Source organism: Pteropus alecto, unplaced genomic scaffold (assembly GCF_000325575.1).
Source record: "Pteropus alecto unplaced genomic scaffold, ASM32557v1 scaffold146, whole genome shotgun sequence".
Lineage (NCBI taxonomy): Eukaryota > Metazoa > Chordata > Mammalia > Chiroptera > Pteropodidae > Pteropus > Pteropus alecto.
The window spans coordinates 5,950,041-5,977,701 of NW_006442107.1; the positions used below are offsets into that span (position 1 = coordinate 5,950,041).

At 47.0% G+C, this 27,661-nt stretch overlaps 1 protein-coding gene across 1 annotated transcript in view; it reads left to right on the forward strand.

The window, feature by feature from the left end:
• Positions 1 to 27,661, forward strand: part of LOXHD1 (lipoxygenase homology domains 1) — a 150,271-nt gene that overhangs the window by 73,583 nt on the left and 49,027 nt on the right. Inside the window, 11 exon segments of the mRNA XM_006919930.1 lie at positions 4,540 to 4,616; positions 4,943 to 5,139; positions 7,542 to 7,734; positions 11,417 to 11,577; positions 13,815 to 14,283; positions 14,758 to 14,912; positions 16,574 to 16,707; positions 20,736 to 20,905; positions 21,634 to 21,738; positions 25,216 to 25,344; positions 26,502 to 26,666. Of these exon segments, the coding sequence (XP_006919992.1) occupies positions 4,540 to 4,616; positions 4,943 to 5,139; positions 7,542 to 7,734; positions 11,417 to 11,577; positions 13,815 to 14,283; positions 14,758 to 14,912; positions 16,574 to 16,707; positions 20,736 to 20,905; positions 21,634 to 21,738; positions 25,216 to 25,344; positions 26,502 to 26,666 (1,955 nt within the window).

Here is a 27,661-nt window from a genome sequence, read left to right on the forward strand (position 1 = left end):
GACAGCTCTCCTTGGAGTGGATGGGGCCAACCTGCCCAACAGCTCAGCCATGAACGTATTACTCTTTCTCAATCCATGCATACGAACACACACACATGCACACAGACACACATTTGCTACAGTTGAATTGCTTATCAGCCCATGAGCCCAGAAAGAGCAATTTCCCAGTCATGGAAGGCCCCTGGGATGATCCCATGGGACAATAATTGTGAAACATTTGTGTCCATGACAAAGGTCTGTGCACTCCTCAGAGTGAAGCCACTGTTAGTATGACAAGGGATCCATTAAAAAGATAAGTAATGATGCAGGCAGTTCTGAATGAGTGGCCCTAATGGACAGAAAGAGGCTCAGAGTAAGGGCTGGGGAGGCCAGGAAAGGCTTCCAGGAAGAGGTGGAACTTGACCTAGGGCTGGAAGGAAGACCAGAGAATTGATAGGTGGCGAAGAGAAGGATGAGTGGGTCATCCAGGACGGAGAAGAGGCATGAGGCCGAAGAGGTTGGTGAGAGGTATCCTGACACATGGGGAAGGAAAGAGGAGAAAGATGGGGTGAGAGAGTTCTGGTCTCTCTTCAAATCAATCACTGATTCATTTGCCACCTACTGAACTCAGAGGCTCCCTGACTGGAATGCTGGATGGAACAGCTTTCATTGTTTTATTACCATCCGCTCAGAAGATATTTATCAAGCACTTGCTACACACTTACTTCCTGTTCTCATGGTGTTTATAGCCTAAAACATAAACTAAACTAGCCTAAACAATAAGCAAGTGAATAAACAGCCATAATTACAAACTGTGAGCAAAGGCATGAAGGAGGCTGCTGGGAGTGGCCCCACTGAGGAGCGTGGGTTAGAGATGGAGACGGTGTGTAAGGTCTGCCTGCAGAGGGAATATCTAGGCTGACTTCCTGAGGGATGAAAAGAAGAGTGTAGTGGGAAAGAGCTTGCGGGGTCTAGAACTTCAGTGAGACCAAAGCAGGTAGACAAAGGAGAGGGCCACCAGGTGAGGTCAGAGGTGGAAAGAGACCAGTGTCAGGCAGGGCTTGGTGGGACCTTTTCATTTTAGGAAGTTCTCTCTGGTTCTGGGTGGAGAACAAGCTATAGGGGGGTACAGTGAGAAACCAGGAAGGCCGGTAGGAGGCTTTAAGGGATCTACGATGGTCTGCATTAGTTTGCTAGGGCTGCAGTAACAATGTATCACAAACTGAGTGGCTTAAACAATGGAATTACTGTCTCACGGTTCTAGAAGCCAGAAGTCACCATGGCCATGTTCCCTCTGAAGGAGCTCTGAACAGGCTCTGCTCCAGACCTCTCTCCCAGCCTCCGGTAGCTGCAGGTGTTCTTTGGCTTGTAGGTGGCCATCTACCCCCACGCCTCTTCACGCTGTCTTTCCTCTGCACAAATCCGTCTCCACGTCCAAATTTCTTCTGTCTTTAAGCCTGCCGATCATTTTAGATTAAGGCCCGCCCTTATGACCTCATTTTAACTTGATGACTTCTGTTTCCAAATAAGGTCACATACTGAGGTGTCAGGGGTTAGGACTTCAACATATTCTGGGGGAGATGCAATCCAACTCATAACGTGGCAGGCTGGCCCTTGGTGGTGGCCGTGAAGGTAGGGAGAAGGGGCTACACCAAAGACGAATCTTGGAGGTAGAGCTCATAGGACTTGCCAATAAGACACAGAGAGGAATCGGGGGACGCAGTTCTCTATCTTTGGTAAGTAGGTCAATGTCATGTTCTCTACTGAAATGGAGAACCTGGGGAAGGAAGGGTTGAGAGGTGGGGATGGCCTGGATTCTGGAGGTCTACTTGCGGTGTGTTAGGTTGGGGTGTGTTAGGTTGAGTTGAGTAGGCAGAGTCAGCCCTGAGAAATAAATTCGGGAAACGAGAGCTGAGAGATGAAATTAAAGCCAGGGAAATGGATGGAATCCTTTAGGAAGAGTGCGGATAAAGAAAGTGGTGAGGACTAAGCCCTGGGACAGGTCAGGAAGAGGATGGAGAACCTGGGAAGCGGATAAGGAGGGAGTTGCAGTGTCCACCCTGCCTGTGTTGCCACGTGCGTGGTGCAGGGGCAGCTTAGGACCAGGAGTCCAGCTACCTACCTGCTACGCGACTTTGAGAAAATCTCTTCTCTGGTCTTCTGTGCTTTCCCGGCTGGCATGTGTCTTGTGCTGATGGTGAGAGTGAAACGGGGTTGGGGTTGCACTTTGAAAGAAGCCAAGCCTGCTGAAGGTGAGGCGATGATGCCGACTGCAGAGCAGAATGGGAGCTGAGGCCCCCAAACGCCCCAGAGCTCTCCCTGCCCCCAAACGCTTCATGCATGTTTTAGAATATAGATTCTGTCATCTTGCCGAGGCATATAGTGATGCCATGTGCTTACTAGGAATCCAGGAGGACTTTGAAGAGCCCGCAGGTAGTGCCTGAGCTCACACACTGCTTCTTTTTCACCTGAGCTATTATTTTAACTCCCCGAGAGAAAGGGAATAACCAGGTCTGTTTATCAAAATCTCCACGTCAGGATCAGGGAGTGGTAAGCATTTTAGCTGTAGCAGGTGTATGTTTGTGTGTGTGTTTACGTGTGTGTGTGTGTGTACATATATGTGCATACCAGCACATTCTTACGAGCCCAGAGAAAGAGTCATAAAACTAGCAGGAGACGGGCTTATCCATTTAGCAACATCTCACCCTGAAACTGGGCTGAAGTGTTTGAAGCTGAAAGAAAAGGCTATATTTGGAAATATCTATTAATACCTTGCAAGTATTTAGGTGGAAACTGAAATGACAAGTCATGGTTTCCTTTTGCTGCTGGGGAGGGCCTGGAGGCAGATAGATGGTGGAGAGCAGGTGGAATGTTTCTGCAGCCACGGGCTGGCTGATTTTCCATCCTTCCTGTCCCTGGGATTATGTGGCCAGGGCTGCTTCATAACCTTTTCCTCTGCAGTCTCAGTGTCTGTGGGAGATGCCAGAGAGACCTCAGCAGGACAGACAGGAAGAGCCTCCTAGTGGATTGATTTGAGGAGCTCTAGCCCACAGTTCCTGCTCTCAAATATCTCTCCTTCCCCTTCGGTGCCGTCATCAATGCCTAGGATTCCCCAGCTGTATCTTCATGTCTTAGAAGGGCAAATGTTTTTTGGTGTTCTAGATTCACAGCAACAAAGCCCATGGGAAGTGTAACAACGTAGTTGTCAGCTAACATTTTAGTGCTAGCTAACAGCCAGCTGACAGCAAGATCTCATGGGAATGTAAGATCATGTGCTTGGGGAGGGAGGAAAGGAGGAAGAGAAGGGATGAGCAGACCACAGCGCTGGCCGCACTGGTGCTAGGGAAAGGGCGGCATATTGGCTGAGAAGACCACCATTCAGGGCAGCCTGAGCTCTGCGTCAGGAGGTCTGGAGAGGAGGCGGTGCCTGGGCTTGCTTTGATAGTCCTGTGGCTCAGAAATTAACCCCCTCTCAGAAGTATAATAGGCGTGTGTGGCAAAGACAAGCAACAAGGTATAGGTAAATGGGGAGATACTTGGGTTAAGATGCAAGCGTCTTGGTTTCCCCCTTGCCCTGGAGAACACCAAGGGTGTCTCTGCTGCTGCCATCGCCCTGTACCACAGACCATCTTGAGTTCTGGGACCAAGACATCCTGTCCTTGTACGATCGTCTGATTGCTCAGGCTGGATCTCTATTCTCAGTGGGCATGGTGCTTTTTAGGTGAATTCATTCAGTGTCTTTGCTGGTGGATAAAGAACAGAGAGCGGGGTCCGTGGCCCACTGGGACGAATTGATGAGTTACAGCTATCCAGCTCTAGCCATGCAGGGCACACCCACTTCTCCTCGTTGGCGAATACCATTCATTCTTGAGGACTCAGACCAAAGCCCCTTCACCATGAGCCTTTCTGTTTCTCTAAATTCCTATTGCATCTACTTTGATCCAACAGCCACCCTGTCTTGGTCTGCCTCAGCCAGTCTATCCTGTCTTCTTAACCAGGCTGTAGATCCCCTAAGGGCTGTGCTGTGTCTTATTTATCTTGGTGTATCTCCTCTGCCTCCACCCGCAACCCTTCAGCACAGTGCCAGTCCCAAGGTGGGCTGTTAGGAAAAAAGATGGTTGGTTTCGATGGTAATGATGACACAGGTGTTCATGGCTTTTAGGACAAACTTGTTCACTGTGATTGCCAAGGTCCCATATCAAGTGACCCCTCCACCCTTCATCTTCACCTGCCAGCACACTACCCTTCACTCCCTGCACTCCATCCACATTGCTTCCAGTCTGCTCATCCCAGCCTATGTCGTCCCCTCTGAAAGCCCCTCCCTTTTCTCCTGGTTAACTCCTTGTCACCCTTCCATTCTCAGCCAGATGTCACCTCCTCTGGGCAGTCTTCCCCCCAATGCCCAGTATGGGCTAGAATTCTTTGTTCTGAGCTCTACAGAACCATTTTCCTTTGCTGAATTCAAAGTGCTGGCCTTCCTGGTGACTGCACAAATTGTTTGATGGTTGGCTATCTGCCTGCCCCACTCAAAGAGATAACAGCCCTTTGTTTGCCCACCAGGTGGCTGGACAAGGATAAGGACGATGGGCAGTTGGTCCGAGAGTTGCTACCCAGTGACAGCAATGCGACGCTGAAGAGTAAGTTGTCCTGACGACCAGGTGATCGGTGTGCCCTTGGCAAGACAGGTGGTTGCTTCGAATCCTTTGTCTCTTACATTTTAGTATTGCATGCTTTCCTTTGCCCACCATGTTCACACCTGTGGGGCAGATCGAGCTGGTATTAGAATTTCGATGTAGATGAAGGGACTCCACAGAGATGGAGAAAGCCCTGTTCCAAGTCACAGGGCTACTTGGAGAGAGCGAGAGTCCACCCCTGGCCATAGACCACCCTCCTGCTCCACGGTCCTTCTCGATAGGACTGCACTAACCCCCTTCCTTCGTGCCTCCTGCCTTGGACTATTCAGACTTCCGCTATCACATCAGCTTGAAGACAGGGGACGTCTCTGGGGCCAGCACAGATTCCAGAGTTTACATCAAGCTCTATGGGGATAAATCTGATACCATCAAGCAAGTTCTTCTTGTCTCTGACAACAACCTGAAAGACTATTTTGAACGTGGCCGGGTGGACGAGTTCACTCTCGAGACCCTGAACATTGGAACTGTAAGTCTCCTTTCAAGGACCATGTGACATCATCTCACCCATTCCCTTGCATATAGCTACACGTGGGTTCACACACACACACACACACACACACACACACACACACACACATACACACACACACTCTCATGCACACACAGATGAACCCATCTTGAAGGAAAAAAATGCCCACTTGGGGTTTAGTGAGGTATGTTGTTTTCCAGCTATGACTTAGCAGCAGAAGATCTGTGAACAGTGGCTAAGCTTCCAGAGTCTCTTTGGGGATGGAATGCATATTTTTGGTGGCTGTAGTCCCAACATTTTCTTCACCTCCATAGCCAGAACCGACAAAGAGGAAAAGGAAGAACAGAAAATAATTCCCAATTCCAAACCTGAGTGCACATCAGCGTCATGCTCAGGAAGCTCATTTCTGGCTGCATTCCCAGGCCACACCTGAAAGATTCTGCCTTAGAAGAGGGGACCCGAGAGTCTCCCTCCATCAGGGCTCCAGGTGGCCCTGCTCCAGGTGGTCTGAGCACTTCATTTAGAGAAGCATGGGTCTAATTCCCTGGACTTGAGGTTGGAGGCGTTTCCAGAAATAGCTGGGCTTCATGTTACCACCTGCCCCTCTCAGGGTGTGGCTTGTGAAAATTGAGACAGTGACAAGCTTCCTGTCTGCAGTCTCGTCTTTCCTACCACCTCCCCTCCAAGGGAGACACACCCTATTTCAGACGCTCCATCAAAATCACTTTAGCGAGAGATCTCATGTCAGTCATGTATATCTTGAAGATGATGAACTTAAATTAAGATCTTTTAAATCAAAATGTATTCACAGTTTAAGCTGAATTACTAAATGTAGAGTAAAAGCTTTTCCCTTTCCTAAGGATTTCTGGCAGCAGCCAGCAGATAATTTGAATATCCGAGGGGACAGGGAGAGTGTTTGGGCCTTTCCTTGTATTTCTGAAACCCCCTCAACAAGCAGTGTGGCCAAGAGTATGGGCTCTGGCTGGGGACTGCCTGGGTCTGAGTGCAGACTCACCCATCATGTGTGCCTCAGTTTTCTCATTTATAACAAAAGGGGACCCTGATGGGATTCTTATCCACATTAACTATATTACTAGCACATGCACACAGTAAGTGCTCAATAAACACTAGCTATTATTGACAGAGCAATGGCTCCAAGTCAGGTGCCGGCTATTGTGGAATTGAAAAACAGTCACTGCCCTTCAGGAGCTTCCTGTCCTATTGGGTAGAAGATGCCTGTCCCTGTCTTTACTCTTTCAGTGGTTCTTCCCCAGGACTGTTACTGTCCCACCACCATGGAAAGATAATGAAGCTCTCCCGTGGTCTTTGGCAAGCACCCAAAAGATTCTCAGGCTATGTTTGTAAACAGCTGGTCTCTTTCCTACAGTTCCAGGGGACCTGGCTACATGCACTCAGCTATGACGATGTTTCCATTACCAGCTGTAAAGAGGCACTTAGTTCTCATAAGAGTGAGAGCAGAACTCACATGAACAATTTTCTAAATCTGGTGTTTTGGCATCACTCCTCCAAACCATCACAGAGAGAAACTGAGGGGCTGGAAGGGATCTCGAAGGCCATGTGACAATTCCATCTAATGTTAGAATTGCCCTGTATACAGCATTTCAAAAAAATAAAAAATAAAAGAAATTTGAACATGGAAGAACCAAGTACATATAAGGAGGTAATAAAATCGTCTGTGAGATCATCTGTGTTGCCAGTGGACAAAGATGCTACAGTGTAAAATAGCAAAACAAGTGAATTACCTAGTGCTATCAGAAAAAAAATATTCCCCTGGTCTAAGAGTGAGAGGAAGAATCAGACACAAAATGACAGCACCCTGAGAGGCTATCCGAATATTGTCACCTATAGAATGGATATATCCAAGAAGAAATGCATAAATATGCACAATAGTGTATTGTTTAAAACAAAACAAAGCCAAATTAATATCATGGCTACCAGACTCAGATAGCTAACATTTCGAATGTTTGCTTTCTTGTGAAGCCACCACATGACTAAGTGCATCTTGAGTACACAATTTAACATTACTAAGTATATACTAAGTATAACATTACTACATGCATCTTGAATACACTGTCTGCAATTACTAAGTATATATGAGAGCTTTCAAAGTTCATGCCACACCTGTGCCCCAACTCGATTATTACAAATTCCCTAAGAGGTGAGCTGGACTAAAGAGGAGGGAACAGAGAGGCTCCAGGCAGGAGAAGTGGCGTCTTGGACCCCCTGGACCAGTACCTCCTGCTTAGCCTCTCTCTCCTGAGGACCTGGAAATGGGTATAGGAGAGCAGTTCGTGCAGGTGTTTGGGGAGGTGGGGATGGAGGCATGGAGGTTTCCAGGCAGAGCTCCTTGTTCACCCACATCCCGGGTTTCCTTCCAGATCAGCCGGCTGGTGATCGGGCATGACAGCACGGGCATGCACGCCAGCTGGTTCCTGAGCAGTGTGCAGATCCGCGTGCCCCGCCAAGGCAAGCAGTACACCTTCCCTGCCAACCGCTGGCTGGACAAGAACCAGGCTGATGGGCGCCTGCAGGTGGAGCTCTATCCCAGTGAAGTCGTGGAGATCCAGAAATGTATGGAGGTGGCAGGGGTGGGACTCTCAACAGTGTTTCCTTGTGGGCCGGGGTATTGTGGAAGGAGGAGGGATTATGGGGTGACTGGTCTTGTCTCAAGGGGGAGGTTTAGGGGAGATAATGAGGACTTCCCATTGCCTCTGGTACCATGGTGCTGGGAGGGAAGAAGAGCTCATTCTGACTCGAAGGATGAAATATTTCGTTCTGCACTAAAGGCAGCAAGTGACTTTATTCAGAAATGTACATTCTCAGCCCTGTGAACAAGAGGACACAGTCCATGCCTTCCCTGGGAAGACTGGCTGAGAAGACAAAGCTGTTTATTCATTCGTCTATTCAATAAATACCTAGCAAATGTTTCTCTGAGCCGGAACTGCCCCAGGCTCTGTGGAGGCAGCCATGAGCAAAACAGACCAAATCCTTGCCCTTGCAGCCTTTACGTTCCACCAGGGGAGACAAACAATAAACATATACCACAGTGCGGAGTAAGAGCTATGAAGAAAATGAAGCAAAGTACAGGGTTAGTAATGGTGTGGAGCAGGAGACCTTTTCGGACAGGGTGGTGACTTCTGTGAGTGAAGGCGAAGTTCAAGGTGATCTGGCCACCCATTACACATGATGTGAGAGCCATAGATTATGGTAGAGCTCAAAGAAACAAGAGGTTATCTATAGGATTAGGGAGACCGTGGGACCAAAACCTGGCACAGAAAATGTCACCTTCTTCACCTCTACTTGTACATCTACCCTGAAATCCACTGCCCGAGGCTCGCTTGCACAGGAGTCTTCTCTGAGAAAGAACCCCAGTGGGAGTGTACCTCTCCTCTCCAGAACTCTGTGTCTTTTCGTGTGTGCATTTTCCCTTCCTACCTAACCTGTAGGTTCCTTGAGGGCTGTGACATATACCTGTGCTTTGTAATAATGGTACCTGCCAGCGTGAAGAATCAACTCCTTTCCTCTTTTTATCAGTTAGAACTTGATTCCCATGAGTGATGCAGGTACTAGTTCACACGATCAAGATTAAATGCAGTAGTTCCCTGTCCCCTACCCTATCCTTCTTCTTCAGAAGTAACAACTTTTAAACTACTTTAGCTTTTTCTTCTGCAGTTTATCTCCATATTTTTAATAATGTGCTTATCGGTTTCTTGATTTTTCAGCCATAGACATTAACTATTGACTGCCTATTATGGAAGAGGAGGGTTTAGTTCTTTTAACGCCCATGCATATGTGCACATACACACACCCCCTTCTTCCAACCATCAATAAAATTAAGTTAATATTCAATTTTTACATTATTATGACTACGAATATTCACTGCTGACATACCTACTGTATAATGATTGCATTTCCATCTTTTGTACAACTTTTCATTTTTTGTGGAGTTAACGATAGCCTTATTTTTTTATTTGTATTGTTTTCTCTATACCCATTTGTATTTCTATATTCCCATCTATATGCCTACCTATCTATAATAGTATGCTGGGGCTTCCATAACAAAATATCACAGATTAGGTGGCTTAAACAACAGAAATTTATTTTCTCATAGTTCCAGAGGCCAGAAGTCCAAGATCGAGGTGTCAGCAGGTTGAGTTTCTCCTGGGGCCTTTCCCCTTGCCTTGCAGGTAGATGGCTGCCTTCTTCCTGTGTGTTCACATGGTCTTTCCTCTGTGCATGGCCTTGTCTGTGTCCTAATCTCCCCTTATAAAGACACCAGCCATATCTATTGAGCCCCACCCTAACAGCCTCATTTTAACCTAGTCACCTCTTTAAAAGCCCTGTCTCCAAATGCAGTCCCATTCTGAGGTACTGGGGATGAGGTCTTCAACATATGACTTTGGGGAGGACACAATTCTCTCATAATACCATCTTAACTCCTTGTCATCAACAGAGCTAAAATTCTTTCTATATGTTCAAACCCAACAAGAATTCTCTTGGTTTCCTCTCTACCTCCTTCTCCCCCAATCGCCATCAAGACATTTCTTTAGGAACCTCTGTCCTCCTGCTCTCTAGGCTGCCACAAAGTTGTCATGTCTCCGGTGCCATCTTTTTTGAAATTCCTTTCTTTTTTTTTCCTGGGTTGGGTATTCCATTTCCTGAATTTCATGTCTTCCTCATTTTAGTAGCCCACATTCTCCACTAGTAGCTTCCTGAGAAAACGTTCATAGAAGAGAAATGTTGAGACCTCGCATGTCTTTGGTCTCTCACAATTGACCAATAATTTGGCTTGTTACAGAATTCTGAGTTGAACTCGTTTTCCCTTAAAATTTAGAAGGAATTTTTCTACCATCTTCTAGCTCCCAGTGCTGCAGTTGAGAAGTTTGGTGCCATTCTACTATCCAACCCTTTGGGGATTTTTTTCCTTTAAAAGCTTATAGGATCCTCTTTTTATCTCTGGCATTATAAAATTTCATGATGTCTTCACTGCCTTTTGTGATTTTAATTTCATCCATTGTTCTGGGAACTCATGGGCTCTTTCAATCTAGAAGTATTTTATAGTTTGCGGATATTTTTTAAATGTTATTTCTTAAACAAGTGCCAGCTCTTTCCTCTGTTTTCATTAGAACTGAACTCAGTAAGATCTTGGACTTCCTCTGATTTTCTTACCTTTCTATCAGTTGTCATGTTGTTCTTGGGAAATTTCCTTGTTGCTCCTCAGAGCTGTTCTTGCTGACTTTGTCCTTGTGGATACTTCATTTCAGCTACCACATGTTAATTTCCAGCAGCTGGTTCTTGTTCTCTGGCAGCTCATTCTTATCCTAATTTCGTATGATCCTGACTGCCCCTTGTTCTAAGAACTGAGAAAGGGAACGGGGTTGGGGGTTCTCTCCATTCAGAATGCCAGCTTTTACTGAACCTCCTTTTGTCCACATACCAACCCACCCTCACTCCCAGCTGAGCGTGGTATCTCTGGTTCTATTTTTTTAGGCTCTGAGCCAGTTTTCTTGTTTTCATCCCCCAATTTCTCACGTGGCTATGGGAATGGAAGATCATTCCCACAACAGTTAAAACAACAGTCATCACTTGAAAAAACAATCATGATATTGTCTTATAGCGTTGCTGAGAAGGCAAGTCTTGTCATAGTCACTTTGAAACAATATGGCCCCACAGTTCTGGAAGATATTTTGCTCTCCACTGGGAAATGCCCCCTAGTGGTGCATATGTGTAACGCATTCTCACCTTCTAACAGCTTGTTGAAGTATTCCTTCAAAATGTAGGCAACTCTCTCCATGTAGGAGTATCTGTTGATATCATCTGAAAGGTGCATATGTTTGAATGGAAATTATAATTTTTCAACTACTTGTCCTTTACTTAAAATAAGGAAAGGAAACAAGCACACAGTCTTTGCTTCTTTCTGCCCTGTGGTGTTTGCCCAGAGGTAGGCACACAGCAGAGAGTGCCAGCTGATATACTGACTACTCTGCATTCCTCGTTCCAGAGGACACTTGTGGTACAGAGGATGACTGGGGTTTGGAGTCTGATCGTTGGAGTTTGCCAGTTCCACCACCTACTGTATTCCTCTATGTGTCAGTTTGTCCACTTGCAAAATGGGAATGATAGTACTTACTCATCATGGTGGTGAGAGGATTAGATGAGATAATGCCTATCTTGGGAAATGTTTGTTTTATGACTATTATTGCTATTGCTGTTATTACTAAATGTCCCGTTTCTCCCCCATGTGCCCATCTAGTGGTCCACTATGAGGTTGAGGTTTGGACAGGAGATGTTGGCGGTGCAAGCACCACTGCCCAAGTCTACATGCAGATCTATGGTGAGGAAGGCAAGACAGAAGTGCTCTTCCTCTCCAGCCGCTCGAAAGTTTTTGAGCGGGCATCCAAGGACACGTTCCAGGTATGTGGGGGTCAGGTAGCAGGGGTGCTGACAGAGGGCCCAGTGGATGCCTGAAAATGAAGAGATTGGACTAGATCAGTAGTTCTCATCTCTAAATTCTTATTAGAATCACCTGGGGGAACTTTAAGAAAAAAGTGAGAACCTCTATGGTGGGGTATGCTTTCTGGGGGTGCTCCTAAAATCTCTACCAGCGATACAATGTGCTGCCAATTCTGAGAGCCTCTGGGGAAGATAAATCTAATTTAGCAAACTATGGCCAGCCCTGTGGCCTCTGATTCTATAGCTCTGTCAGCCTGGGTGCAGGGCCATGCTTCTCAGGCAGGACACTGGGAGGCTTTGGGGTCTCTTGGCTGTGTTCTGGGCCTCAGAACTTCCCTTTGAGTGGAGGAGAAAGAGAGACAAGAATGTGAGCATGTTGGTGGGAGAGGAGAATGCAAGGGTGGTGCCCACTGGGGGACACATGATTGTTTTATACAGGACATGAGTGTGTGCTTGCGTGTGTGCATGTGTGTCTGCAGATATGTGTGTACTGGAACCATGTTCAGGCTGGTGTTCAGTGTGTGTTTGTGTGCCACAGGCAGCTGGGCCCTCAGCAAAGAGCTCTAACCCAGTGCCCAGTAGAGAAGGGCCCGGCTGAGCTGGGCCAGGGCTGCAGGTGTATAGGACGTTAGTGTCGGAGGGGTCTTCATCGAGTCCAACCCCTTATCACACTGCTGAGGAGGCAGAAGCCCTAGCATTGTACCTCTCCGAGCCTCAGATTCTTCAGCAGTTCAAACTCAGCCTTATAATACCTGCCTGGCCTGCTTCATAGTCCATGGAAGGATCAAAATAGTCAATATCAGGGATAGTGCTTGGGAAATTGTGAATAGTCACAGAGATGTAACAGCACATCTTCTGGACACTAGCCGATGAGGTAGCTGAATGTGGTGGTGGATACATTCATAGCTGGCAGGTGTGGGGAGAGGGGAAAGCAAATAGGCGTCCTTGGAGAGGTTGAGTGTAGAGATGTCATGACCTGGAAAATGTGGGACAGGGGAGCTAATGTGCTAAAGAAGGGACTCGGCAGGTCCAGAGCCCGTCCCTAAGAAGAAATTCCTCTTTCCTGGGGATTCTGAGCTCCATTTTGGCTGATAATTTTCTCACAAAGCCAGTTTGGGCCGCATTGTGGCTTCACGAACAGAGAGAAGACCTGAGTTCTCATCTATGTCTGGACTCCAATTACGGGACACTGAGCAACTCGTGAGGCAGCCCTGGGCCTCAGTTTCTCTGGCACATAAGTGGGAGGACTGGTGGGACAGGACTTCGAAAAGGGTCGAACATGCAGAAGGGGACCCATCAGCGTGGTGGGGGCCCTGAGAGTGGCCAGACTGGCAGAGATTTCATGTGAGCCACCCTCTCCCCACTGAGCTCTGCAGGGGCCAGACCTCACCTCATTGTAAAGCTTAGAACAGAGAGGCAGATGGAAGTCTGGGGACCTGCTCCTCTGAAGAGAAGCCAAACCCATCCACACTGCCCTCTGAGCCAGCATGAGCTAGGCCCCATGGGGAAGAGAAGCACGAATGAATGGTCCCTGCCCTTAGATTCCCACTCGAATGGGCAGAGACCAGCTCATGTGGACAAAGAGGGCGTCCAGGACAGGCCAGGACCTCAGCTAAGCTCTGGGGCCCCTCTGAGCTTTCCAGGAGGGGAGTGGTCGTATGCTGGGGGAGGGGCCTGGCGCCTCTGGGGACATTGGTGAGATTTTTGTTTCTGAAAAATAACATTTTTTTTAACTTATTATAAAAGTTATATATGATTAATGCTGGAAAATCCTTGGAAAGAGATCACAGAAAAACACAAACTAACAAGAACGTAATAATAAAGCTCAGGAATGAATAGGTTTTAGTTAGGGATGAGGATGGAATAATGGCATTCTGGGTGAGAGATGGCATGAACAAAGATATGGAAATAGGAATAATAAGAATGAGTATGGTATGATTGCGTGTGTGTGTGTGTGTGTGTGTGTGTGTGTGTGTGTGGAGAGAGAGAGAGAAGAAGGAGGAGGCGGAGGCAGAGGGGAAGAGGAAGATGAAGAGGAATAGATGTGTAAGAGAGAGGGAGCTGGTGGAAACTTCTGAGCCCAGAGTCGCCGAGCCTCTCCATCCTGCAGCTCCGCACACAGCCCTGCACCCGGCTCTGCAGGGGAGGTGGGGAGGATGCCAGGGGCCACCCCAGTCACTGCCCTGCACTTTGCACAGCTGGAGGCGGCCGACGTCGGGGAGATCTTCAAGATCCGGCTGGGGCACACAGGCGAGGGCTTCTCGCCCAGCTGGTTCGTGGACACGCTGTGGCTGAGGCACCTGGTGGTACGAGAGGTGGAGCTCACGCCCGAGGAGGAGGCCCGGAAGAAGAAGGAGAAGGACAAGCTGCGGCAGCTGCTCAAGAAGGAGCGGCTGAAGGCCAAGCTGCAGAGGAAGAAGAAGAAGAAGAAGGGCAGCGACGAGGAGGACGAGGGGGACGAGGAGGAAGAGTCCTCGTCGGAGGAGTCCTCGTCTGAAGAGGAGGAGGAGGAGACGGAAGAGGAGGAGGAGGAGGAGGAGTTTGGGCCGGGGATGCAGGAGGTGATTGAGGAGTACAAGTTCGATGCCCACCGCTGGCTGGCCCGGGGCAAGGAGGACAATGAACTTGTCGTGGAGCTGGTGCCCGCTGGCCAGTCGGGTCCTGAGCGTAAGCCTGAGGAGGGGTCAGACAGTCCCCAGCTTGGGGAGGGGGTAGGGTGCCTAGCTATTCTACCACATGGAAGCCCCACAGGTGGGCACCCATCATGGTTCCCAAATAGCTCTCTGACTTGTATCTGAAGTGCCACCATGGACAGTTCTCTGGGGTCAGCGTTGCTCTTGTCTTGAGGTGCTCTCAGAAAGAGTGGATGACTTTAGGGGGAGCCCTGATATATCTCAGTGTTGGGGATATAAGGTAGGAGGGTTGCTGAGGGTGAAGTTTCCCAGGACTCACAACCTCTTGGGCTTCACAGGGAAGGAAAGTCTTGGGTAGGGATGAGGGACAAGTTCAGTTCTAGGTCAGTACAGACGTGGAGGTATCTGTAGGTCCTTCCTGCTTCCACCATCTGCCCGGATCCTAGATGCTCAGCCTAGGATCCTTAACCCCAGGCGTCCTCAATGCCACGTCTTTCTGTGTCTTTAGCCAACACCTACGAGGTCCAAGTGATCACAGGGAATGTGCCCAAGGCTGGCACCGATGCCAACGTCTACCTGACCATCTACGGCGAGGAGTATGGGGACACGGGCGAGCGGCCCCTGAAGAAGTCAGACAAGTCCAACAAATTTGAGCAGGGACAGGTAGGGTACGGGCTTTCTGGCCATTGGATGAGTGATTGGGACACAGATGGAGGGAGCCCTCTGGTAATTCCCAGAGTCACTCCACACACAGTGACTGCCGTGTCCAGCAGTGAGCTTTGTTCAACCCAAGCAGGTGTCACGGAAGTGCGTCCTCTGTGAGTGCCGGCACTTTGGGGAGGGAACATAAGAAAGGCACAGGAGGGGGTCCAGCCCACAGGAACTAGCCAGAGGTAGTATAGGTAGCAGATGCTCAGGTGCTGAGTGGGTGGAGCAGGGGTTCAAGGAGGAAGTGCTCACCAGAAGATAGTGCTTTAGAGAAAACTTGGTGGGAAGGAGAGATGTACTGAGTCTTGGTGGCTGAGTATGGTGTAGATATCTTAAGATGACAGTAAGAGATATTCTCCAAAGATGGGACCTCATGACAAAGATGTGGGTGAGGGTGGAAATGTGGAAGGCCAGATGAGGAACAGTGAGTCCTCTCGCCACACTGTGGTTCATGCTGAGCCATGGTGGGTGCTACCTCTGGGAAGCTTGGTGTGGGGAATGAGGACTTCGAAGGACAGGCTGAGAAGCCTGAACTACACCTGAGGCAGTGGGCGCCATGAAGGCTTTTGAGCACTGGAAGAAATACACCACTTCCCTCTTCCAGGTATAGTGCGGAAAAACATGAAAAATACAGCTGTCATCTTTGTCCTTAGAGATTTTATAATATCCTCTTACATGAGGCTTGAAGACTGCCCCTCATCTCGCCTTTCCCATTCTTGCCCCCATCCCAAAGCCAGGTTCCCTCATGAACAGAGAAGAAGAAAGAAAGAAACCAAATCCAGTAAAATACTTCTGGGCTCTGGTTTATTTCAGAGGCCCCGGTTTTTCTTTCAACACTCTTTTCCCGTTACTTGGATGTCGGGGTTTACTTCTGGTGCAGTGCTCTCCCTTAAACGTTATAGCCACTATGATTCCGGATTTGAAGAAAATTGCTCTAGAAGACGTAACTGGTATAATTGATGTAATTTGAATATGGCCTCCATGTTAGCTAATAATATTGTTGATGTTAAGTTTCCTGAATTTGGTGATTATACTTACAGTGATTCTATGAAAACGTCTGTGTTCTAAGGAAATTTATGCTGAAGAATTTAGGGGTAAAGGATCATGGCATCCGCCATTTCCTTGCAAATAATTAAGAAAAAAAGAGAGAGAGGTGGAGGGAGAGAGAGAAGAAGCAAATGTTGCAATAATCTAAGTGAAAGGTATACAGAATTGTCCACACATTTTCTGTAGATTTGAAATATTTTTTAATGTTAAAGGGTTTAAAAAGTTGTAGCCGAGAAAATCCCATTCACTTACCGGGTCCTGGTATTGTCAGTTTCCTCCAGTGCCTATACGTGCACTTGTATACATTCTGTCTTTCCACTTCTGTATCCAGGTCAACCGTTTCTGTAAATCACTTTAAATTTACACTGGCTCACAGCAAATGCATAATCAAAATTTGTGGTTGAAGGAGATTATGCACATCTGTGCACACACAGCACATACCCAAGCAACAGGCTCTGCGTCCGCACACACGCACATCCACCCCACAACACAAATATGGGTTCGGGTCTTGGGAGGGTGGTAAGCGGGGAGGGTGCCACCCCTCTGAGTGCTACCCTGGCCCTTTCCAGACAGACACGTTCACCATCTATGCCATTGACCTGGGGCCCCTGACCAAAATTCGGATTCGCCACGACAACTCAGGGAACAGAGCAGGCTGGTTTCTGGACAGAATAGACATTACTGACGTGAACAACGAGACCACGTGAGTGGGGCTGATGGGGAGGGAGGGCAGGCCACTCCTGCCACTAAAATAGTCCTGGAAGGAGGGCTAAGGGTGGGGTGGTGTGATGCCTGAGGGTGTGGGTGGGATGGCTGTGATGCCCGAGGACAGGAATGGGGGGCTGTGATACCTGAGGGTGGGAGCAGGGGGCTGTGATGTGGGTTTGGCCCATGTAGCTGGCAAGGTGGGCATTGCTTTCTGACCCCTGGAGCTACTTGCCCTGTCAGGTGACAGTCTGGTAGAACATCCAGTCCAATTCTTGAAGTCCATCAACTCAGAAGGTCGGGTTTTCTGTCCCTGCCAGACCTTCACTGGCCCACTCTCCATGCCCAGACTTAGTCACACATAAGTCTCTCCATGTATAAACTGACTTCCAGTACATTGTTCTAATATTCTAGACCAGAGATAAGCAAACCACTTCTGTAAAGTCCAGATGGTAAATATTTTAGGCTTTGGGGGCCATTTGGTCTCTGTCACAGCTACTCTATCTGGCCTCTGCAGCAGGAAAGCAGCCGTGGAAGATACCTAAATGAATGGATGTGTCCATGTTCCAGTTAAACTTAATGGACACTGAAACGAATTTTGTGTAATTTTTCATGTCACAAAATATTAGTTATATAGATTTTTTCCAACCATTAAAATATCTCAGTTTGTGAGATGTACATAAGCAGGTGGTGGGCAGATTCAAACCACAAGCCACAGTTCGCTGGCCCTGTTGAAGATTCACAGCATGAGTTAGGTCGGGAAGGGTGTACTGTCCTGACAGGCAAAGGAACCACCCCCATGGAGGTGAACCCAGAGCCAGGGCCAGGACTCCAGACCAGCAACGATGAATCTGCTGTGTTTCCATCATTTGGTCACATTGACTCTTGGGCAAAAGGGGCCACGGGGCAGGAGACAGGAAAGGAGGACCTGAGATGTGGCGGGGGCGGCGAGGGCGGCGGGGGGCGGATGGGAGAGAAGCAGACGAGATCCTGACTGGGTGGTGGAGCTGCCCAGGGTCTGCCGGAGCCTGGAATCTGGTGGGTACCCAATAAATACTTATTTGTTCAATTAAACTTTTGACCTGCAGCTTGGTGTCTCTTGGAGCATGCTCTCTTCTTGGGCTCCACTCCATGAAGAGCAGGGGGTGACAGGGCTCACTACATCTCCCACCTCTCTCCTGCCCCAAGAGGTGGGAGACAATAGAAGTGCTCTCTCTGTCCCCAGATGGGGACAGTGAGGCACAGCTCACACACAGCCTGATGTCATGGATTTCCATGAGGTCATTGTGATGACCCAAAAGGGCCATGGGACCACCCTGTGGTGGGGAACTGGGGTCCTGACCTAGAGTAGATCCTCTGCCAGAAACTTGCCAGCTCACCCTGGACAAGTTGCTCCATCTTTACAGGCTTTTGTTTGCTCTTCTGATAAGTGGGCTTCATGATGCCAGCCCAGCTTACTTCTCAAGATGTTCTGAAACTCTAAGGCATTTAAGTGGAAAGGATAAAGTGCCATGAAAAAAAGTAAGGACAGAGACAAACTGTGAACATCCCCAGCTTGCCTTGCAGCTCTGACAGGGTCAGTTAAGTCTGTTCCATTGACTTTGGCATTTCAGGGCCAGCCCAACAATTTTTAAATTATTTAAAGTACTATTTATCCTCTTTCATTATTCTTTAAAAATATTAGCTAACTTTACCTTTTCAAATCAAGACATTAAGTGATTTGAAAAAAATCCCATTGGAATTTTGATTGTAATGCTATTAAATGTATGTGTGGATAATTGCATAGTTAGAATATTAAGTGCTACTCCCCAGGTACACATTTCCATGTACCCAAGTGTTCCGTTAGGTATTTCAGGAATGGTTTATGTTTTTCTACATATAGCTGCTACACATTCTTAAGATTACACCCAAGTATTTTATGTTTTTATCACTCTCATTTTAACCCTCTCATTACTCATCTCTCTTCTGCTCCTCCCTTTCTCTCTTTCCTTCCTTCCTCCACTCCTCACTCCCCTCATCTCCAACTCTTCCCTCTCTGTCCTTTCCTACTGGTGTCGCGTGTTTGCATGTCTTTGTTTCCTTGGTATTGAAACAGCAGTAAGGGCTCTGTGGTGAGCTGGTTCCAACCATTCACAAGGTCAGAGAGCAACTCTGGGCAAAGCCTGCTCCGGGAGATAGACGTAAAATTATGGGAGTTCAAGGAAACGAAATCAGAACAACAAATTTCTCTCTCAGAGAGACACCATTTTCCCCGACAGTGCTTTAGGCCTCCCATGACCTTGACTAGCTCAGGATAAGGATAAGTGAACACTGACTTCATTTCTCAGCTGTCCTGTACCCAATCACCCGCCTCCATGCAAACTGGATGTCCTTGACCCTCTCTGCCTCTCATGCCTCACCCCAATCTGTGGGCTGCATTTTCCTTCAGAAGAGTGTGATTCAGACCCCATCTCCCATCTTCACTACCCCTTGATCAGAGCCTCCTGACTGGTACCTCTCTATCACTCAGTGCCTCCTACTGTCTACAGCAGTTCAGCCCTCAGGGTCATATCCCTCTTCTGCTCAACAACCTCCTGAGGCTCCCACTTCGCTCAGGGGAAGAGCCAGAGAGAGCACTTCCGGTCTCTGCCCCATGCCCCCTCTTTATCTCTAAGTCTTAACTCCCCTCCTGCTCACTCCTTGCTGTGTCTTGAACCCAATAGATATGTTCCCCCCAATGTCTTTGCATGTGCTGTCCCCTCTTCCTGGCACTCCTTCCCCCAGTGCTCACTCTCATACTTTCTCTAGGTAGGTCTCTGCTCAGGTGCCACCTGTTCAGTGCGGCCCCACCCCCCCACTCCTGGAATTTTTATTCCTTGTTCTCTGTTTGGTTTTTTTATTCTCCATATCACATATCCTCTGACCTACAATAAACTGCTGTATTTGGTTATTGTTCCTCTCCTTGCAATAAATAAAAGGTACACGCATAAGGTAATGACTGCATCTGTTTTGTTTATCGCTGAGTCCTCCCCAGTACTTAGAAGAATGCCTGGTACATAGTAGGCATACCATAAATACCTATTAAATCAACTAGTGAATAAAAGTTATGCTTGATTTATTGATTCATTCATTCAACAAACACATGCCACGCTGAGTGGGGGCGGGGTGACACAGCTGGCTCGGACTCACCCTTTGAAGAATGTTCGGTTCAATTCCTTTCTCTCCTGCTTTTGACTTGTGTAGCCTTGGGAAAGTTACTTTACCCCTCTGAGCCTCAGGACACACTTATACTAAAACATCAGTCCTTGCTTACCTAAAGTTCACGTTTAACTGGGAGGCCTGTGATTTTATTGGCTAAATCTGGCAACTCTAACAGAGAAGTGAAGGAACTTGTTCAAGGTCACATAACTATAAGTGGCAGAGCCAGGATTTGAACCCACTGTGGCTCCAGAGGCAAATCCTTAATTACCACACTCTGCTGCCTCTCTCATGCCTGATCCACTTCCCCTTCTGTCCAGGTGCCTGCATTGCCCCAGGCCTGGTCTCTGCACTAAGGAGTCTAACTTGGACCTCCCTTCTTCAAATGCCCCAGCTGTCTGCTGTGCCAGCTCCTTAGCCACACTCTTTGTACCATCCAAAAGCATAATTAGGCCATTCCATTAAAATTCAGCACTTCTGTAGTGAGCAGGTTTTATGTACAACCCTTTCTGCTGAAGTAGCTGTGGCTAATAGATTAATTCCAGAAAGGGTTGGAACAGTCCCTAGAGGTAACTCTTCTTTAGATACCTCCAATATGACCCTGATTGAGGGTCTGCTATGCTCTAGGTGCGTTACACAGCCATTTTCAGTGGTTGTCTGGAGACTCGTTCCCACATTTGTTCTCTATTCAGGGCAAGTGACCTAATGGGTGATTGACGGGCTAAGTAGGATGGAAGAGCAGTGCTTTGTGGGGCATACAGGGTAGCATTCAGCTCCCCTGAGGGCCTCTCATTTCTCAGCCCATGACTGCTCCTTTATGAGACCTTTCCTCATTCCCTACCCCTACAGGTACTACTTTCCTTGTCAACGCTGGCTGGCGGTGGAGGAAGATGATGGACAGCTGTCCAGGGAGCTGTTGCCAGTGGATGAGTCCTATGTGCTGCCAAGCGAGGAGGACGAGGAGGGTGGGGGGGTTGGTGACAACAACCCCCTCGATAACCTGGCCCTGGAGCAGAAAGGTTTCCTCAACTAGTGCTGATTTCTTCCCTCCAGCATCCCTCCCCTCTACCTCTCCCCCATCCTTGGTCTCCATCTTCTCTCCCTCCCCTGGAACTCTTGATGCTTCTTCCTCTGGTGTTATGTCTGTACTGTCCTCTCATTCCTCCATGGCAAGAATGGGGAGGTGAGGGGGGCATATTCCCATGTGTGTACCGTAAAGCTGGGTATAGAGTACAAGGCTTGGGATGGGATGGGATGGGATGGGATGGAATGGAATGGAATGGGATGGAATAGGTTGTAGTTGGTTCTGACTTGGTCTTGTGTCCTCCCTTCCAGGCACATTAGAGGCTCTCAATACATCTTTGTCAAGGGAAAGAATGAACTTTTGAGAGTTCTATGATGCTTATGCTTTCTCTCTTGAAACTTGCATCCCTAAAACTCTTCCCTACCTGGAAGAGTCAGACCAGGGCTCCTGGCTGATGAGCCTCTGACCCTCAAGTCACCTCAAATCTCCTGTAAGCATCCTACAGTGCTATTGATTGAGGGCTTCCTGTGTGAGCTGGAGGTGAGGGAGGCCTCATGTCTGCGTTTCAGACGAAAGGCAGCTGTAGAGCAACACATTCTGCAAGTAAAGTGATTCATAGAAACGGGTAACATGAGTATAGAAACATACTCAGCACATTTCTTCTCCCCTTCCTTCTTGGGAGGAGCTACCCACCATTCACTTGTCCACACTTGTCTCCTGCAGATAAATCTACCACATTCTCAGTGACCATAAAGACTGGAGACAAGAAGAATGCAGGCACAGATGCTAACGTCTTCATCACGCTCTTTGGCACAAAAGACGACACTGGTAAGAAAGCAATGCAGGGCCAAGGTTCACCCACATTCTCCCCGGGAAACTGGAAGACTCAGCAGAACGTTCCAAGGAAATCATGGTCATGCCTCTGTCTCTCTCTTTTTTTAAAAAACCATTTTAAGAATCCCCCTTTATTATTTTATTTTATTATGGGAAGAAGAGTTCACATGAGATCTAGCCTCTTAAATTTTAAACGTATAATACATTATTATTGACTATAAGTATGTTTGGTATAGCAGATCTCAAGAACTTATTTATCTTACCATACTGAAACTTTATGCCTATTAATTAATAACTTCCTATTTCCCCCTCTTCCCAGATCCTGGTAACCATTCCAGTCTTTGATTTTATGAACTTGACTATTTGCGATACTCTATATAAGCAGACTCATTCTGTATTTGTCTTTCTGTGTCTGACTTATTCACATAATGTATTATCCTCGAGGACCATCCATGTTGTTGCATATTGTATAATGCCCTTTATACAAGCTGAATAGTATTTCGTTGTATGTATATACCACATTTTCTTTGTCCATTCATGTGTCAATGGACATTTAGGTTTTTCCCACATCTTAGCTGTTGTGAATAGTGTTGCAGTGAACATGGGAATGCTAAGATCTTTTCAAGATCCTGATTTCAGTTCTTTTGGATATATACCTAGCAGTAAGATTTCTGAATCAAATGGAAGTTATATTTCTAATTTTTTGAGGAACTTCAATACTGTTTTCTATAGCAACCATTTTGCATTCCCACCAACTATGTGCAAGGGTTCCAGTTTCTCTACATCCTCATCAGCACTTGTTGTCTCTCTTTTTTTTTTTTTTTGATAGTAGCCAACTTGACAGGTGTGAAGTGATCTCATTGTGATCTTGATTTGTGGCTCCCTGATAACCAGTGACAGTGAGCATTTTTTACATATACTATTGGCCATTCGTATGTCTCCTTTAGAGAAATGTCTGTTTAAGTCATTAGTCCATTTTTAAATTGGGTTATTAGTTTTTTTGTTGTGGTTGTTATTGAGTTGTAGGAGTTCTTTATATGTTTCAGTGATTAACCCTTATCAGATATTTGGTTTGCAAATATTTCCTCCCATTTTGTAGGTTGCCTTTTCACTCTGTCGATTGTTTCCTGTGCTATGCAGGAACTTTTTAGTTTGATGTAGTCCTACTTGCTTATTTTTGTTTTAGGTGTCTGTACTTTTGGTGTCATATTCATGAAATCCTTGCCAGGGCTAATGCCATGAAGTTTCTGCCCTATGTTTTCTTCTTGGAGTTTTATAGTTTTAGGGCTTACGTTTAAGTCTAATCCATTTTGAGTCAACATTTTGTGTATAGTGTAAGATAAGGGCAAATATTTGTGTATAGTGTAAGATACAAATTAACCCTTTTACATGTGAATATCCAGTTTCCCCAGCACCATTGATGCAGGAGACTATCCTTTTCCCGTTGTGCATACACTTGTATGCCTCTGACTCTTGGCAGATTGCATGCAACTAGCCTTATCAAAGAAAGGCAGTTGTTGTTTTTTCTTAAAATCCTCTGCCTGAGGTGACTTGTCCACCCAGGTTGTGAATGTTGGTTCCTTTGGAATTCTTCCGAAACCTTCCCGAGGCAGTCCTACTGCGCTCCAGGGGGCAGAGAGTCCCCTGCCCTCCTCTCTCTTGTCTTCACTGCTGCCTCTATAGTCCTAGAAGTGTGTGGAAGCCATACGAATAATCTTTCTTTGAGTATCCTCACCCCAGGTCATGATGACTGATCCTATGGTCACTTTTTTTCTAGACCTTTCTGAAACTGTGTCCTTCCTGGGGACATCACTCTGTTTGCCTCTCAAAAGCATCATAAAGGGGCTTCCTGATCCAGTGAGTGGTCGCTTCTCTGTGTTTCTGCCACCTTTCTCCTTCTGTGCTAATGGCAGAGGTACCCTAACTCTAACTCCATCACAAGAAGCTCTTCCCAGCCTCCAGTGAGATTCAGCCGACGGCTTTCATGGTGCTCTGTATATAAGGTGCTCAGGAAATTTGGAGTCATTCTGGAACTTATGCCCAGGGACTCAGAGAAGGTGGTACTTAGTGATGGGGTCAACTATCCACTCAGGCTACCTGTCCAGCCATTCAGAGTAAGTTCAGAGAGAATTGGTCTCTCAAACAGTCATCATGTATTTGCTCAAAACCCTGTAGGTCCAGAGCCTTGTACCAAGCATAGTTGAAGAATGAATGGACCTAATCCATCATCTTGGGGTGCTCATATTCTAATACAGTGGTGTGGTGGTAGAGCATGGACTCAAGCTTGACTGGTTTAAATTTCTCTTCTACCACTTACCATCTGTGTGACCTTGGGAAAGTTGCTTAACCTCTCCATGCCTTAGTTTCTCCCATTTCTAAAATGGAGATTAAACTAATATATGCCTCATAGAGTTGTAGATTTAATGAAATTGAACATTAAAATATTTGAAACAAAATGATACCCAAAAAACATTTATTATTATTATTAAATAAGTTAGATAATGTATAATGAATGCATTAGGTCATAACTATAAATGTATGTCATTGTGATGGTTACTGAACAATGGGACATGGAATTGAGGTCTCTAACAACTGCTTTTATTTGCCAGGGGGTTTCTATGTGTTAGGCGCATTCTTGAGCACTTAACAGTCACCATCTTATTAAATCCTCACAACTCTGTGGGAAGGCACCAAGACCACCCCTTTTGACATCTGAGGAAACCAAGCCTCAGAGAATTAAGTAATTTTCCCAAGCCCAGATGTCAAGTGGCAAAACCAGGCATTGAACCAAGGTCTATCTGATTTCCGTGCACTTGAACCAGTCTATAATGAGCCTATGAGTATCAGAAGACTTCCTACATGAGACTGGCCCAGGGCCGGGACTCGCAGGGTAAGGGACTCCAAGGCAATATAGTGCATGCTGAGGCCGGTGTCTTACAGCACTTAGACCACCCCAAATTTCAGACTGATGCCACAGCCAAGGTCCCAGGACAGATTACATATGTGAGATGGCTGGTGGGGGGCATTTGAGTCTGCAGAGAATTCCCACATTCTACATTCTGCAGGGGAGCCCCTGTGTCCCCAGGGAGCGTGGGAAGGGTGGCTTTGTCACTGGCTTCTTCCCCACGAAGAGAAATGCAAGGGATATGGAAGGAGAGCAGACGTTGGCAGGGCCCACCATTTTCTTCTGGATGATCTTGGATAAGGCACTTGGCCTCTTGATGTGTCTCCTTTTCTTTAGATACAAACTGGAAATAAAAATTCATAGCTCAGAAGGTTATCACAAAGCTTAATAAAAAGACACACACCAAAACAAACTATGCCACCTGTGCCCAGTGGATGGTGAATGTACAGTCTAAAATTGATGAAAATTCAAAAATTTGGTTATTATGAAACACTAAAAGGGGTGGACAGACTCGGTTTTAAAGGTCTCGGGACCAGCCAGTCATGTTAGGGTCATTTGGTTGGCAGGAATGGCCCTCCTGAAATCCTCCAAGACCAACAGTGATAAGTTTGAGAGGGACAGCATCGAAATCTTCACAGTGGAGACGCTGGATCTGGGAGATCTGTGGAAAGTCAGGATCGGCCATGACAACACAGGTCTGGCTTCCATCCCCTCCGTTCCCTGCTAAGAACATAAGGACCACAGATCGGTCCCTCTGAGTATCTGAGAAAGAATCTGGAGGAAACTTGGATGTCACCTGACTTCCATAATGACACAACTTTCTCACTCCCTTCAGCCCAGTAGAGCCCTGGCTGCACACAGAGATTCTGATCTAATTGGTCTGGAGTGGGGCCTAGACACTGGTGAATTTTAAAGACTTTCCCCATCCCCCGCCCTCAGTAATTTCAATGCACAGGTAGGTTTCAGAATCCCTGATCTAGCTCAGTGGTTGTCAAATTTGAGTGTGCATCAGAACCACCTGGGGGGGGGGCTTGTTAAAACACAGATTTGTAGGTCCCATCCCCAGAGTCTTTGGTTCAGTAGATCTGGAGTGGAGCCCAAGAGTTTATATTTCTCACAGGTGATACTGAGGCTGCTAGTCTGGGACCCTACTTTGAGAACCACTAGTCCAGCCCATTCTTTCTAGAATGCACTGATGCTACAGCCAGACAAAGAATGGGCCCAAGTTTGTTCTCTCTCAGTAAAGTCAGACTCATTTTCTTGATCTTCAAACCAAATCATCTAAGCCTAGAAGCAGGCCCTCCTCCTAGCACCTGGGACTGAGGGTGGGGTTCTCTGCCTGGCTTCCATTGCCTGTTTTAAGCTTGAGCACTCCTTTTCCTAGGGAGGACAAACCATTAGTCCTTCATTGATTTCCCTCCCCTTTATGAACCACAAACTGAGGCCAGGGTGGTTGGGAGTGTCATTCCTGTCACTAAGTGACATTATTAAGTCCTTGTTAACACAGGCTCTCTTGGCATCTCTGGGCTCCCTGTTCGGAATGCCTTCAACCCTGGACAATGCCCTTGCTTCCCTCCCCTCAGACTCCTGCTCTCCTGTCATCTCTTCCCCATGCTCCTTCGCTCTTGCTAATTTCATTGACAGCAGCCTGGAGTGTGATCCAGCTTCAGCTGGGTGCACGTTTTTACAGAAGTCATTTTAGCAATGCTGTAAGCAAAAGGGATGACACGTTCATGGTCGAGCTGTAAGGCATCAGCCACTGAATAAGGAAGGACATTTGGAGCCCCTGAAATTATCCATAGGAAGCCACCATGCAGAAGTTTTTGATGGGTTCTGTCTCCTCTCCCTCCAGGCAAGGCTCCAGGCTGGTTCGTAGACTGGGTAGAGGTGGACGCCCCATCTCTTGGAAAGTGCATGACGTTTCCCTGTGGCCGCTGGCTGGCCAGGAATGAAGAAGACGGGGCCATCGTCAGGGACCTCTTCCACACCGAGCTTCAGACGAGGCTATACACGCCGTGTAGGAACCATACAGAGCAAGGCTGGCCCTGCTTCCAGGCTCCCTCACCCGCCACCCCAACTTGGTCCCAGTCCCTCCTCCAGTGTCCACTCTGGGCCAGGCTGCCCTTGGAGATTTGGGTCTCTTGCTCCTTTCCCAAATTTCCTGGGCCCTATGCAAGCTGAAGGCTGAGCTCTGGACCCAGGGAAAGAAAATATGGGACTTATTTCAAGTTCTACCCCAAACAAGCTGGTGACAACAGGCAGAGAGCCTGGCCTCTCTGGGGTTCAGTTTCCTTGTCTGATAAACAGAGATAATAATAACTGTGAGGTATCATTATCAACCCCATCATCAGTCCTCATTCTGGCCATTAAATCACTGCTATAAGATTTTATCCACCTTGAGGGGGAAAAAAATTGAAAAGAAGCTAAATGTAATTCCTTTTACCGCTAAAGGAAGGGAGGAAGGGAAAGAATTGGGTGAAGTTTTGATACTTCTTTTCTATTGTCATGTCGGAAAGTATGTATTAAAAGTTTATATACAGATAGTTACATACTATATACTGGGACTCAAACTGAAATCAACCAAACTAAAAAATCTGTCTGAATAGGCCAAAATCTGAACCAAACCCAGAGAATACAATTTCCAACCAAATAATTAGCTATACCAAAAGATTTCCCCCAAACAACGCATACGTAAACAGTATGAATCAATGAACTTTTTTTTTTCTTTCTACCTATAGCAATTAAACTGGAAATGACCAGATCATCAAAACACTTTCTGGTTCAAAGCCTGAAATAAAGTGACATTTCCCTCTGGGAGGGTCCCTGCAGATACAAAGCAAATTCTAGATGCAGCCTCTGCCTCCAGGATCCACCTGCAGTCTAGGACAGACACACTGACCTGACAGATGTACACACAGCTGGCAGCAGTATTGGGTCGGAGCCCTCAGGACCGAAGTATCCATATCTCACTTTGTGCCCTAGGACAGGCCTTGCTCTCTACAGAAAAAAAAA